The sequence below is a fragment of the Toxotes jaculatrix genome, chromosome 9, assembly GCF_017976425.1.
Source record: "Toxotes jaculatrix isolate fToxJac2 chromosome 9, fToxJac2.pri, whole genome shotgun sequence".
NCBI lineage: Eukaryota > Metazoa > Chordata > Actinopteri > Toxotidae > Toxotes > Toxotes jaculatrix.
The window spans coordinates 19,264,037-19,279,715 of record NC_054402.1 but is presented as its reverse complement, the minus strand read 5'-3'; the positions used below and the strand labels follow the sequence as shown (position 1 = coordinate 19,279,715).

Here is a 15,679-nt window from a genome sequence, read left to right as displayed (position 1 = left end):
AAATACAGTCATTCTCTCTGGTTCTCTGGCGTATGTGTGACAACATAATCAACTTACGCATTAAAATTATTTTTCTGAATGCTTTAGCCCTGACACTGCACTTGTTACTCACTGAACTGTTTTCTTTCACGTAGTGAAAGATCAAATTTGTGAAACCAGCGAAGAAATATATAGGTCTGGCAGACAGACTGACATGTCTACCTGCACGCACTCAGCCGTGCTCCCACGGGTGACGTAAAACACTGGAACAATGCTTTACACCATGAGGGTTAGGGTTGAGTAAAAATGGAACTCATAAAGCGTTTACAGCATTGGCAAAATGATGCCAAAAGAGAGGAGTGATTCTGTCTGCAGCACAAGAAAAACACTTAGAACAATTTGCACCTTTATAAATATGCAGTGGATATACAGATTCACTCCTTCACACAGCTGCTCTTACCTGCAGGTACAATGACTCTACGCTCATTGGTGGTCATATTGGGGGGAGGGGCGTTCTTCTCATCCATGTAGTTTCCATAGTTCATCTGAGATGTGTCGTTACCCCCCACCAGCTTATTGCATTTACCCACACTGCAGTCCACCGGAGACTCCCTGCTACATAAATACACACATACAAGTAAGTTGTAAAAATATTATCAGGAGATAAATTGGGTGTTTCTTGTTTTCTTTTGCAGTCATTGACTTTGGCATGTGATATTTAACTTACAGGGGCCAAATATGTTCAAGATTAGAGGAAAAAAAAGAAAGTTAGTTGTGGTAAAGAAATGGCTTTAAAAAAAGAAAACCACCTAATATTTTACGGAACATTGAAGAATGTAAGACGCAGGAAGTGGTTGTCATGCCATACCTGGATCCATTCATGTGCTCATATTCTCTCTTGACGTTGACCCGCACTGGCTGGTTGATCCACTCCTGCTGTGGGGGTAAGGGGTTGATTTTGTGGGTCTGGCCGTAGTCCTGTGTGCCAGATGCAGTCATGTCTGTCTTGGGGAGAGGGGCAGCAGCAGCGTATGGAGGCTCAAATAAGGACTGGTCTTCACTCACCACTGATAGCGCCTCCTATAGGTGGAAAGAGCAAATGGTTGGTATCAAACAGGTTCAAACAGGTCAGATAAAGCCATTCCTAGTCCTATATAGATGTTAAAGTAATTGTTTCAGAAAGCGAAGAAATATTCTTCTTCGCTCTCTCGCTGAGAGTTAGACGAAATATGACATTTCATGTGTTAATTAAAGAGCTTTAATGATGCTTGTTAGTGGTTTATTTCAGCTTTATAGGGAACCAGGCTTGCTGTCTCCCCTTGCCTTCTTTGTGCTAAGCTAACTGTCTACATGGACTATAGCTTTGTGATTACGAACAGATATCAGAGTGGCATCTATCTTATAATTCCCCAAAATGTCCAACTATTCCTTTAAGAGTGGGAGGACACAGTCATGCAATAAACATGATTGGAATACACTCAAAGTCATGAGCAGATACAACATCAGTCTCTCATTTGACACTACCCAGAAACTTGTGATGATCATTTTTCAATCTCTTGTGTATTTATGTTTACAGCAATTATGTGCAGTTAGGGGTCATATCACAGTCTGGCATCCTAAGTAGTTTGTGTATACAGCCCATGTAGCAACTGTAGTTTCCTGTTGATGTTAGGATGACTTCAATCATGCCCACAGTGGAGTAAGACAGAGTTGTAAGATTGGGCGCATCCAACGTACTGGTTTACAAACATTTGTTTTTTAAATTAGGAATCTCACGTTTACTGTGTATGCTGAGGTTAAAAAATTATCCCAAACAAACTTCCCGGATTTGTAACTGTGTAATCATTTTCTACTCTCCCATTATCGGTTTGTGTTAACTTCACTGGACCCAAAAATCCCCAGTCAGGCCCTGATGTGTCTGTCGTGTCTGGGCCTTGGGCTTCCCTCCACAACTGAAGACTCAACAGAAGCAGGGGGGGTCATGGCTACACTGACCCCTCTGCTGTGGCTCAGCTGGAGCAATGTAAGTTTATTAAAGAAAACAAGCGCAGAAACTCAGGGCTGGCCAAGATGTTACGTGGTTTCAACGTGCTCCTCTCGTAATGTCTCGGAGGTAAAGCATGGATTATGTACTTGATGGGTTACATTTTAACTTGCAGATGTCACTACTTAGTGTTTGACAGTGAACAGAGTCGGGTAATGTCACCATCTCAGACCTGTGCCAGGCAATAACTATTAGCTGGCACAGAATGTAGAAGCTGCTTAACTGCTACTTGATGAGTCAGTCTTTGTTATTAATGCTCCATCTATCATTGTTAAAAACAATAAAAGAGACAACTAGAAATAAACAATAAGTCAGAATATCAAGTGAAATCATTACAGACATATGCCTCAGCTGAGGATTAGGCTCAGGTCTGATGCACATCTGGATCTGATAGGATCTGATGGCACAGCTTAGACCGAGACGTGTCTAATCCCAGAGGACTGAATTATTTCGTTCCAAAATGCCACATATCTGCTTCAGGGGGAAAATGCTACTTGATATTCATTGATCAATATTTCCAACATGTCGTTTGCATTCTCTAAAATGTTACTTTTATGAAAGTGAAATCCTCCTGATCTCACATAACTTCAGTGCCATTCCTTTCTAAGACATTTCATGCGAGTAGAAAGTCTTCACTTATGCCTATTTGAATGATAAATGTCTCTTTTTGGAGCAAACGTTTGCACTGGTAGACACAGAGAATGACTATGACATGTAAGTGGTATATGCAAACACTAGAGGGACTATAAATGGCAGGGATGCTGTCTTGTCAACTCTGTTGTGAGCGAGTTGAAAAATGCGACAGTAAAATTTCCTTTAACTACAACCTGGATGTCTTTTATACAGTTATAGCTGCTGTTATCAACACAAACAAAATGTCTATGTTTTTACTTTGAGCTCATGTAAGAAAAGAAATGATGTATAAAAATCTGAGTTCCCAGACAAGGAACGTCAACAAGACTAAATCACAAATTATGGTGTTTCATTCTTTGTTTTTGATCACAGATACTTGATCTAACACCATGTACTTACCATCTTACCATCAAAATCTGAACTTTTCTAACTGCTGCACGTATAATAATTTTAAATAAACTATCACAGACTTTACATCAAAGCTGATCTAATAAAAGAAAGTGACAGGTGAAGCCTTTGCTCTGTATAATTTATCTTAAGTTATGAGGACCTTTGCAGTGGCAAAATGTTCATGTTTATATTTGCACTATAGTGCCATCTGTCGTAATGCCACAGGCGTATTATGGCCACAAAGTAGTGGATACAAAGATTCACAAAGTGTGATAGCTAAGTTTTTAATCGTCTTTTGTGAACAACCTGGACTAAAACACCCTCGACCTATATTCTGGCTTAACAATATGATGAAGTGAACAGACAGGTCAAACTCCTCATTGAAAGAAATTGAGAGAAATCTCTATATTTACCATATTTAATCTTTATTCACGTATAGGCCTATGCCACATAACAAATAGAAACTCTAGGGACTTCATAAAATACTGCTCTTCAGGTTAATGGGTGGATAAAAAAGCTGAACCTCTCCAGAAGCATTTAACCATCTCGCCAGAATTAGATTTTCCAGTGATTTCATCAGTGGATCCATCATAGTCTGAAAACACTGGCAGCAAGACCCACTATCTGAGCAGAGCACAGCAGCTAGTCTGTGGATGATAAGGTGTGGAAGAGTGAGGGAATGTCTCACTACAGCCCGATAAGGCCTTAGTGAATATTAAGACTGTTGCACGTTATATTTACAGTGACATATCAGACTCCACAATTGAAACCATGATTGGCAAGTGGTGTGTGCCTATCAAGATTGCAGAGGGTTTTTTTTTTTTTTTTTTAAATAGGAGCATACCACACGCATAAAGAGAGGCTGAAAGGATGACAGAGCAGTGCCAATTTTCTCTGTTTTCCTTCCAGTATCTGTGATGAACACACACATACTGACAGTGAGCGCTACAGGCAGTTACTCTTCTTCTTCTTTTTTTTTTTTTTTTGTTCTGTCTCACAATGTCCACAGATATATTTCTAATGGTTATGTGTCACTTTTAAGCACTTTTAAGCAGCACAGATGAACCTCTCCTGAAGTCCACACCTAAAATCTATAATCATAATCATAAAAGAAAAATAGAAATTAAAACATTTAGTCTTTGAAAACCTTTTTTTTTTCTTCTGAAAACATAAATCATATCTCAGTTCTAGTTTTGCCAAACATCTTTCTACAGTGCTACAGACAAAGGGGAAAGAAAAAAAAAAACATCAAATGAATCATTGCTCAGCTGTGAAGCTGCGAGCCCAGTTATAAGTATTGTGTGAGTGTGACACCTGCTGGGAGCCACCTCTGTTCTGTTTACATCAGCCAAGTCCATCTCCACAAGTGCGTCACGACGCGTCTGGAGCAGATTGGATATATATGCATTAGCTCCACATCCAGACTGCACGTGTGTCTGTTTGGCGTTCACACACAACCATCTCACAAGAGCCACCCGGGGAGGGGGGCATTCCTGTCTTTTGTTTAAGGAGGAAGAGGAAACCTGTCAGGAAAAGATTGTGTAGAACGGGAAGCTCTCATGGCTAGAGAGCCCTTCCTTTCTTTTAGCGAGCATGAATGCAACTAGCAGCCAGTCATTTAAACCCAAGGATCCAATTATGATTGCATTAATTCACACACAACGTCTTGCTTTGTTTCAGGCATCCAGGCTGAGACGTTCATGTCCACTGACTGTATGACATTCGTCCCCCCCAGTACATAACAAAAACACTAACAGCGCCGTGAGCGGGGAATGACGGGATTTAAGTGACTATATGCAGCCTGGCATTTTTGTCTGGCCAACGTTTACACTCCTCCAAAACTCACACCACACCCAGACGCCACAAACCCGCTACTTTAAATTTCCAAAAGAAAACAAGTCCCATCACTTTTCGACAACAATAAGAGTAAATGCAGATGCTGCATTCTTCTCAGCCACTTGTAACCGGAGGACACAGACTGAGACTGAACGCATGGCAGGGTGAACTAATAGGGGACTTGCCATTCAACATCTGGTGGCTGCAGCCATAATACATCTGGAATTTGACTGTCGGGGGCCAGTAGCCAATGTTAATGTAGACCAGCGCTCTTGACTACCAACATGCCATTTCAAAATAGTTGTGTAACTATATAAGGAGCAAGCCAAGGTATCATTGTGAAGCCCTGTGGTTTAAAGTGTTGCAAACTGTGCAGTTACCGCATGAAGTTACCAAAGGACAGCGTTCCTGACACTTTGACAAAACTCTGTCCGACAACGGTGGGAAAGCACTTACATTAATCAAAAACGACAACGAGAGAACGATTATCTCTTTTTAAAATACCAAACCATTACGATTTTTTGACCCACGACAGGATCTTCGGACCGAGCCGGGCGATGTGCCACACCGCTGTTGCGCAGCTCGACACATCGTATCCAGCCGTACGTTCAGTCATGGCTATTGCTCAATCCGCGCTTCCCAGACAAAACCAAATCGCTGAACTCGTGGATTACTTATACCTATATGAAATTACAGTCTGCAGCGCGTTGTCGGAAACAAATAGCCACTCCTTTGTGCCTTTCCAGACGTGCGTAATTGTGCGCTTGGTCCCCAAAATCCAAAGCGTGATTCTGATTTAGCCTTAAATCCACACACGTAGCGTATCCTCACAATAAGGCGGCTTAGTGAAAAAGCACAAGGGATACTTTCAAAGAAAGAAGAGAAAGAAGGAAATCTGGTTACCGCTTTCAGACCGAGAGAAAAAAGCCGCTCATCGTCGTCAGATTGGAGGTCCCAGCTCACAGACCGACACAGAGGGGCATTTCAACCCATTGCTTAAAAAAAGGAGGCGCAACTCCGAAAAAGCAGTCTCCCACAAACTCATACACCCCGTTCTCCACCCTTACCTTAATAGTTCCGTCCATTTTGCGCAATTTTCAGCGGACCCCGACAATATCCCAAACATGACACGCTCCTGAATTAATTCCAGCCCCCGGTATGTGGCGGAGAGAAAGAGACACTTTTACCGGATTGAGTTTTTTCTTTCCTCTAAATTTGGGAAGTGAAGTCACCACTGTTGAGAAGGTTGAGAAGGAAGCTGTGTGTCACCGAAAGCCCAGCCTTCAAAAAAGCAGGATACTGTCCCAGAGAGATAAGCAGGGAAAACAATTGAGTGTTCGCTCCGCTGTTATGTTTTTCTGCTCGGAAATATTTACAGGATGGTTCCTGCGTTGTGCACAGCCATTGCTGATGTAGAATAGTGTTGTGTGTTTTGCTTTCCCAGTAATGTCACAGATGGCGTGGACGGGTTTACTATTTGTCCGACTTATGAATTATTTCTGCACACATTTGCCTGAGGTTTTCTGAAATTAGGTTTAATGTCACAGGACATTCTAAGTTATATGATCCCGTGTTTTAAAGCGCTTTTTTAAGTTCACGCCTACACTTCAGACATGCATCTGGCCGTGCCTCCATCCTTCTGTAAATCAGCTTATCTTCGGTTTTATTCTATATTTCATAGTGAAAGTGATACATTGAATAAAGTTTATCTTTCAATGTGGGCAGATGTTTCTCTCAGGCGTGCTGCTGATGGAGCTCTAAATCAAAACAGGAGAGAAACCTGAACACCTATGGCAGGAGCTGTTGCAAGCTTGTCTTTTTTGTTACAGCTCTCTGTGAAGCTTCTGTGAAGTTTTCCTGAGACACCATTAATAAAATCCAAGCAGGGTTTCCTAACCGCACTATAGTCTGTGGGTCTGCTCTACACGTGTGCGTCTGCTGCTCAGCACAGAACTAAATGGATGAAATGCAGCCTGCATCAACAAAAGGGACACAAAGATATTATTATTATTATTGTTGCTGTTGTTATCATTATATTGACTTTGCTATTTTTATTCGATGGTTTCCCCTCCACTCGCCTGAGCCTGAAAAAAAGTCCTCTAATCCCCACCCCCACATAGGTATTTTTTTTCTGGTCGTCTACCCGATGAAATTGCCCTCATCAATTCAAGCATAATTTTAGTGCAGATGCTAGACGTGGAGCCAGTTCTCAACGCGACCAGACCAATAACACTGCAAGAAACGTCCATTTTCACAAATTTATTGCCACATTTTCCGGACTGAAGACAAATGAAACGTATAAATCTACCATGTAGGTGACTCAGATTCAGAGACTTAAAAAAATACGTTAACCCAGATTGTAGATTGTACTATTTTAATTGTTTAAAAGATTTTCAACAAACTAAAGTAGGCTGGAAAATTCTGATCATTCAGTATCAAGAAAACCGCATTAGATAGTGAAAAAAAAAAGTTCTTAGGATTTTACTTTGGACAAAAGTGAATGTATCTGACCACGGTGCTTGTTTTTTTTTTTTTTTGTTTTTTTTTTTTATGTTTAACAAGATAATACGATTTATCTGAAATGATGATGAATATTTTTTGCAGTGTTGAGGTTCTGCAGTGTTGGGAAGCGGCCTCAGAGTGGCCAAACAGAGACTACGCCGCCGCGACGACTGACAGCAGGGCCGGCCTGTCTGCTTTCGACTTGGGGGTCTGGTGGGGCTCTGGGCCCCCACCCTTGGGACCACCACATCTGGATCCTGCTAAGGGTCAAGGCTTCTCCTGCCTGAGGCCAGTTCAGGCTCGTGTAATTAAGGGAGACACCTTGTTTAACTCTTCAGTGACTGGTTTGGTTTCGTTTTTTTTCTTCCACACATTCCTGTCTTTGTGGTTTTCATATAGTTATTTTATTGTTGGCAGACCATTGATAAAGTGACACATTAAAGAGCTGCGCCCTTAAGTTGGTGATACAGGACTTTATGGACTCTAATACAAACATATATCTTAAAATACCCCATCCTGCCAGGATGATATTGTGGTGTGCTTCTTTGGACTCATGTCATCAGATAGCATTAATAAAATAAATTTTAAAAAGTTAAGTTTACACTCCACTCCATTGTAGAGGCCAATATTAGTTTATGTTGTGCAAATAGCTGAAATAAAGTGCTGAGTACAGCTGCAAATTAACAGGATTCTTTTCAAATGACACTGAACCGTCAGGCAACATTACTCCCTCTCTGTATTCAAATACTTGCCATCCCAGCCATAAAACTGATTAGGAAGACTGGGGGTCCAGGACCTACCAAGACCATAATGAATACAGTGGTAACAAACATTTTGGAAGGCCAATAAACAGATGCAAGTTGGTTTACACAGTGAACCACAGAACATCTGGCTTGATGCTGGAACTAGACAGCCAGACATTTCTTCCTTACACCACGAGCCAGTAGCTCCTCTGTCTCTCCGCTGGGGCAACAAGCCAGAGGTGGGCGGACACTATGGTGAGTTTATGTTCAGCAGCCTTTCAATTGTTAGGGCCATCCTTTCTTCTTTAGCTTATATGAAGATCTACTAAGATTTCGAGCATGGAGTTTAATGTCTTACATGAGAAAATAGTGAGCATTAAAAGCTTTTATTGTCAGAACTGAGATATAAAGGAGAAAGATGAATTCAAACAAGTTTATTTAAAACAGCTCATTTCCTTTGACACTTTGCTCAGTAAGCTCTGCTTCATGCCAAGGTACTGGCATTTGTTTCTAAAAAAAATTCCAATTTCTCAAAACAAGTATATTTGCCTGTGGATTTGACCCAAGCAAATTATCTTTTTCTCTTTGTTTTATCATTGAATTATTAATTAAACCACATATTTAAAACTTCATATATTTACAGTGTAGTCTATCACTGTGATGTTTTTTTTTTTTAACATCAATTGGTCACTCTCACATGGGAACCTCATTTGGATCATTCCTAGAGTAGGAAATTATATATTTACTTCTTAGTGTTGTGAGAAACTGTTATAGCGGAGTGTTATTCCAACCAAGAAATAGTCCCCCGGTCCAAGTGAGCCTGCTGAAGTTGCTGTTTATTAGACTGCAGACTTGTATTCAGATCATTCCTTCTCTCGGGCTAAAAGACAGCCCGAGTCAAAATACTAAGGGCAAAAAGTGGAGTCTGCAGCACACATAAGCACGAACTGTCTGGCCCCTCGCTCTAGGCCATAATTAATTTGAGATTTATTTTTATTGGAGAGTTCCAGTCTCGCCTGGTCTTAACCAAACAAAACCAAATGCTGGGCCGTGGATTCGCTTGAACGAGGGATATTTCTTTTAAATTTTGTATTGAGGCGTGCCACATTCTGACCAATATCTCCCTGAATGTGAGTGAGTGAGTGCAGCACTTGCACGCAAAAAATACACGCTAACCCTGAATCCGGGAAGAATAAAAACAATATATACACGACATTATTGGAATCAGAACAAACAGGGAAAAAAATCTAGGCTGCATTTCCACAGCAAATCAAAGAAGCTATGAGATGCGAGCACTGTAAAATTGAAAGTTAACTTGCCTTCCTGCTCAGGTCCGCCTAACCTCTCTCTCCTTCGTTGGCCTCCTGTCTTTTTTTTTTTTTAGGGAGCAGAGAGACTCATTTAAAAGCATATTTTCTCCTCAAACATTCCTCGCCATTCAACTCCCTCACAACAAATCAGGAATTGTTCTGAGTCCTAAACGCCGAGGCTCTCTGCAGTGGCACAAACGCTGTGCCTGGATGAAAGAGCCCTTATTCAAAGGGGGAATAAGTCTTCAAAACATTAACAAGTCGCCCTTGGAAAAATACCTTGATTATGGAGATATTACCATAGCTCGCCGGTGCATAATGGTTCATTTTAATGAGGAACAATCAGAGCAGTCACCCTCGGTGGATTATTATGATGGATGTGAGCAACCACCCAAATTCACAGATAGAAACTGCGAGCAAAGTGCACGTTGAACCTGACATCATGTGGGCCTTACACGGTCACATACGGCTTTATATATATATATATAAAAAAAAAAAAAAGAAATATGGGTGGAGTGTCTCAGATAAGTAGCAGTTGCAGGTATTCACGCTGCGCCATATGTGGCGCGATTCAGTTTTTATGTGAAAACCAGATGTGCGCTGTTTGCTTTATTTACATTCTCTGGACGAGAGAGAGGGAGAGAGAGAGAGAGAGAGGGGGGGGGGGGGGGGGGGTCTTGACGTCAAGCATGATAATGAGCCATAACAGCATCAGTTTTTGAACTGAGGGCAAAAAAAAAAAAAAAAAACTCAAATCGATATTGGCATTTCAGAGAGACCACAACAGAGCCACATTTCAGCAGTGATTGCAGTGTCAACATGTAAGCATTTTCAGCTAGAGGGAAAAATAACAAGGTGCCAGTCAAATGCAATAAGCCTAACATGTGTGCATCTGGTCAAAGAAACAGGTGTAAAACTTATAATTTTATGTTGCAAGAATAATTTTAACCAGACTATTTTGTTCCATCAATATAAAACGCTTAATTCTACGTTGTTTCTAATGCAAATACCTGAAGATCATCTGTGGTTTACTGACTGAAAATACTTTAGGATCATATCAGGGAAGGTGTGTATTTCTTCAGGCTGAGTCATAAGAAATGAAAGGACCCCCACTTTGTCCCTCCAACATTACCTGATCGAAGAGACGGTGGTGTCTTACCTTGACGTAAGACGACGTGTCAGGGACAGTTTGAAACATGTCTACTTGACAGACAGGCCCAAGGGTGCACAGTGTCCAGCGGGCCCTGAGAAAAAGGAAAACACGGAGAATCAATCATAACTTAACAACATCATCCGCCTTCTTCTTCTTGTTATTATTATTCGTTCTTTTTGTGAACTTCCACCTAGGGCACACATGGGTTACCACTTCCACCAAAATAAAGAGAGAGTCAGCTTTGCTTAATGGCTCCTTGTATATGCAAGTGCGGACATAATGCCTTGATTCATTCGTAGAAACTTCTTCTTTCAGCTGCGGTTAGTGGTATTAGATACGGGTAGGTTTTAATTACAGCTGTCTGTACATTAACAACACCAACACATGAAAATTACACCACTAACCTACTCGGTAACATGAATGAATTACTCCAAGTCGCCCAATAGGAGCTGGGCAGCATGCAGAAGAAAAGGGCCCCATCCCAACCCCCATCACGTTTTCCCCTAAAGCTTACCACATATTGAAACACTTTTCGCTTTAATAAGTGCAGCTTACAAAGTCTAGGGTGAAAGGGCACTTAGAGGACGGTGTCTTTAGCCCTTCCCTCCCTGTGCAATTATTAGGAAGGTAGTGGCATATACCATCCCAAATGGCTGTTATATAGACTGTGTGATAAAGCAAATTAACGTATATAGACCTCAATAATGGCATTCAGGACGCGCCATTAAAGTTCAACATATTTTAACAAGGCCTATGGGACATCTTTCTCCTGTTCAGTAGCATGCAAGCTCTGACCTGTCAGGATTATAAATATACAATCATGAACCTTTTTCCGACTGTGCATTTTAGCATAATTAGTGGTGGATGCAGATCACAGACCCCTGTGATCTCAAGCCAACACCTGACAGGGAAATCCAACAAAAGAGAAACAGAAGAATTAAGGGGGAAAAAAACAGAGAGAGACTTATACCTTCCTACGCGCGATCAGGGGTTTAATATCACCACAATTTCTCTTTTTTTACTGCTCAATTTCACGTTTCTGCCTAAGTTTTTTTTCCCCTCTCTCTCTCATTGAATTCCTGCCCCTTGATATTAGCCAAGTAGGGGGTTATACATGAACGTGGCACGGTTTAAATACTTGTAGGGGACCCTTTTTTTTTTCTCAGGGCTCGCCTCATAAAGTTTCCCAAATGCATCCAATTTCTACGCGGTAAAAAGAGCATAGGATACCGCATCTGCAGCCAATTAGGCAGAAGGAGGACTGGTGAATAACGGCGTGAACCTTCCTCCGAGACAGCCCCGTGGGCCGGGACCCCTCTAGTGTTACATTTTAAGCATCTTACCTTGCTGTTATCCATCATAAACGAGAGCCAACTGATTTTCAGCTAATACGCATTCCATTGTTTCTCTTACCTACACACTCCCCTGAAGTGAGGGTGCAGCGAAGTGAGCCGACAAAAGTCGAGTGTTATTTTTCGATTGCAAAACTCAGGTTTAACTCAGACTTCCAGTAAGGTAAAACTCTGAATAACAAGTCTGACGCAACAAGACCCAAACGTTTACATGGAGATTGAGATGGAGGCTGCAGTTTCACTTCACTGTCGCAGTTATTCCGAAAAGCCCACACTTTTTTTTTTTTGATCAACTGAGGTGCAACCTACTGATTTCTAACAATGTGACCGCACATAAATAATAATAAATAAAACGAAACAAGTGGAAATGATATATTGTCCTCCTGCATGCATACCTACGCTGCAGAGTTTGCAGGACTTTAGCAAATGCATATATTGGTCTTGTTATTCTCCTTACTCACCTGTCGTAATTCTGTCGGTCGTTTGATCTCGTTCGATTGGAATCACTCCTCCTCCAATTTTAAATAATTAGTCCCGTTCAGGCAAAGCCGTTTTCCCCAAATGATGATGACAGTGAGTTATTTTTTGAAAGGGGGCTGAAAAGGAGCGCCGGGTGTATGAATGGAACTGTTACTGAGATGGGAAAGCCGCGACCAATGAGCAGCGAGAGAAAACCTCCCCTTGCCTGCAGAGTGAGGCCACTGAACCATGAAATAAGGGGAAAGCAGAGAGAGAAGCAGCGTCATAAATCTGCTTTACAAAGTCTTCATGCAGGAGAAAAGTGTCGATAAAAATAAAAATGTAAAAGCTGCTTTTGAGCTGGTTTTGTTTGTTGTTAGCTATTCATTTGCACGTTAAATCCGAGCAGCAGTGGTGCAGGTAACCTGCTGTGTGAACAGTCACAGGACTTCAAAAGCACCACAAAAAAGCACCACTGCAAAAACAATATTTTTCTTCCAAGAAACTGCGAATATATGCTCTCTACCTGTAAACCTTCCTTCCGCAAATTAAGTGGTGGACAAAGTGTGTTCGTGGGTGGATTTAGGCCCAATTATAACTGCAGAAATGATTTTATCTGACACATTTTTAACAAACTAATAACAAAAGGATCAAAGGATTTGGAACATTTCTGGGAAAATAGAGTTTTCGATTTTTACACGTTTGCTCTGCTAAGTATCATTCCCTTCATTTAGGCTGAGGATCAATGAACCCAAATATATAAGTTCTTCTTTAAAAATATGTATATGCGTGTGTGTGTAATTTATTTTAACAGTCAGTCACCAGCAGCATCTATCCTGGAGTTTCTTTGCAGATACTCATTCATGTTCCTGTCTGTCCTCATGGTGACAGTTCCCGTAGGAATACAACAGCAACACGAGTTCCTCTGCAGCGGGTTTGTCTTTTCCTGCTCAGTTGACCCCACTCAGTTCACTAACTTCATTTCCTTCACTTTGCTGCCCTCGTCTTCGACCAAGAGTCCCACCAAAGGATGTGGGGCAATTCACGGCAAGGAAAAGTCGCCCAACCATAGCATTTTATAGCCTCATCAAGGTCGCTATTTTACGCAGAGCAACCAAAGTGAAACAGAGAAGTCGCCTGTAACTTTTTGCATCAGAGAGTCTATATGACTTGTCATAGATGAGCGTGAGATTATAAATAATCATTTATAAAAACAGTACAGTTGTAAGAGGCAACATTATACTGACTGACTTCACTGATTCCTTTCTTTTTTTTTCACAGTGTTGGGGTCATCTGGTAAAAAGGTCGTCTTTCATCACCGACTAGACCTTCTGTTTGTTGCACCGTTTCCTAATGCAATGATTAAGAACAACAACATTGATAATAGCGTTCCCAGCACGAAACAATGGACGGAAATCCCAACATCCGTTTTACTGAAAAATGGCATTCATGCGCCTGCTGTGTTGCCTTCCTCAGGATACAGTAGAAGAAGTTTTCTAACACATTTGAACATCAACTATTAAATTCGCAAGAAAGCAAAAGACGAAAAGGAATATATTTTACAATATTCTGTGCTAATAGAAATATTAATAAGGGCAGAAACATCCATCTGTCCTAACAGAACATCTAGGCAAAGAGCGCCCATTTAACCGAGAATAGCTTTAGATGGGAATCGTTACTGTCCAAAATCATGAGCTTTCATCATATTAAACATGTTTTAAGTTAAATCCCGTTTCAGTGAATTAAATTTAGAATGGGAGGGAAAAGAAGTTTTGATTTATTCGCACTGAAAAGCCAAAAAAAGAGGCAATAACTGTTTAACCATAGTATACTAAGCTGGTTAATAGTTGTAATTGTTGTTTACATGTGTTTAACCATACATAGAAGCAAGTATAATGCCAAGCCAAACAGCATGTTAGATATGAGAGGTTGCTGAATTGGCCTGCTGTAACTGTCTAAACTTTCTGACACTGATTGCTTTGGCCTATGTGGCGACACTCTCTCTTGTGTCTTTTAAGGAGAAGAAAAAAAAACAGAATATATTTGCAAATCCTTGAAGTCCTCTGCCTGGTTGTTTCATCAAGTCTTGCACCATCTAGGACTTCTTGTTTTTGTGCTTTGCCATGGTAATGACATTAAATGTGGAATGTAGCTGTGAGGTGATCATGCCTCTTGTGGAGAGCCCAGACAGCACTCTTGACAGTCTCAATTGTCTCTCGTGTTTATTTAGCATATGTTCTTTAATACAGTTGCGAACACAACCTCCCCTTGCGCTTTAATAATGACACTTAATCCAACTCTGCAATAAGGCCAAACAATCTGCCATCGAGAGTTTCCCATATACAGGCCACTGCCAGTCTTTCCTCACTGGTATGTTAACATTTCAGAGCTCCTTCTCATGGGATTCCACCAAAAGCACTTGTATTTGAGATCATGTGGGCAACCTACAGACATCTGTGATTACATCGCCTAGAGTAAATGAAGCTCCTTACTCTGAACTGTAATGAGTTATTTATTTAGTTGAGGGGGTTACCGAGAGATGATCTGGAGATGGAGATCAGTCTCATTCCAGCCCTCTTTGTTTTTTTTTTTTTTTTTTGGGTTCCTCAGGGAGAGAGAAAATGGCAGTGTGGCACCAGGGAAGGCAGGGCAGAATATCAAATCTTTTCACGCAAGCTTCTAGGCAGCCATCGGCCAGACATGGAACAACATGTGAGCGCAGAGCTCATGTTCAAAAGAGTGGAAGTCCTAACTTCCTTAATTCATATATTCTTAATATTTTCGTGTATTGAATTACAGTTTGAAATATTTAGGAGAGGCCTAATAGAGAAAAAGAGATGTATTTATGCCTGTAGGTCTTGCAGGAAGGTCTTAACCTATGTATGTGCTCTTAACACTTACATACAGGAAACTGTAACAAAGTCAAAGGTAAAGCTTTGTTTGTTGCAAGATAAAGGGTTAGAAAGTGTTGTGCTGGCCGTGGCAGTGAAATATCAAGACACTATACCTGACCAGTGTAGAGTGTGGAACAACCAAATTCAAAGAAACGCCTGTCCATTTAAAATCTCTCACACAATGCAAAGTGCAGACAGCAGCGCACTTGTGTGTGCGGTGATAATTAGCAAGGGGAAGTATTAAATTAAAGCAAGGCAGTCATTTTATGAGGCAAGCATTTATGAAGGTAATAGCATCCCTATAAATTAACGACCTCCCAGTGCCTCCTGATGTGTTTCCACTCATCAGGTCCAGAGAAAACCACTGATACGTCCACTAGATGA

The 15,679-nt window shown here is 41.1% G+C and overlaps 1 protein-coding gene across 6 annotated transcripts in view; it reads right to left on the bottom strand.

Annotated features, from left to right (window-relative positions):
* The window catches only part of fli1 (Fli-1 proto-oncogene, ETS transcription factor), a 31,054-nt gene extending 18,516 nt beyond the window's left edge, over positions 1–12,538 (bottom strand). For 2 of the 6 annotated variants that reach the window (XM_041045871.1, XM_041045878.1), the window contains exons 1-4: positions 12,404–12,538; positions 10,597–10,681; positions 848–1,059; positions 440–594 (exon numbers count right to left, since the gene is read on the bottom strand). In XM_041045871.1, coding sequence (XP_040901805.1) covers positions 440–594; positions 848–1,059; positions 10,597–10,635 — 406 coding nt within the window. In that variant the 5' untranslated portion in view covers positions 10,636–10,681; positions 12,404–12,538. The other 4 variants (XM_041045872.1, XM_041045877.1, XM_041045876.1 and 1 more) reach the window with 4 other exon arrangements.
* Between the last annotated feature and the right edge of the window lie 3,141 nt (positions 12,539–15,679).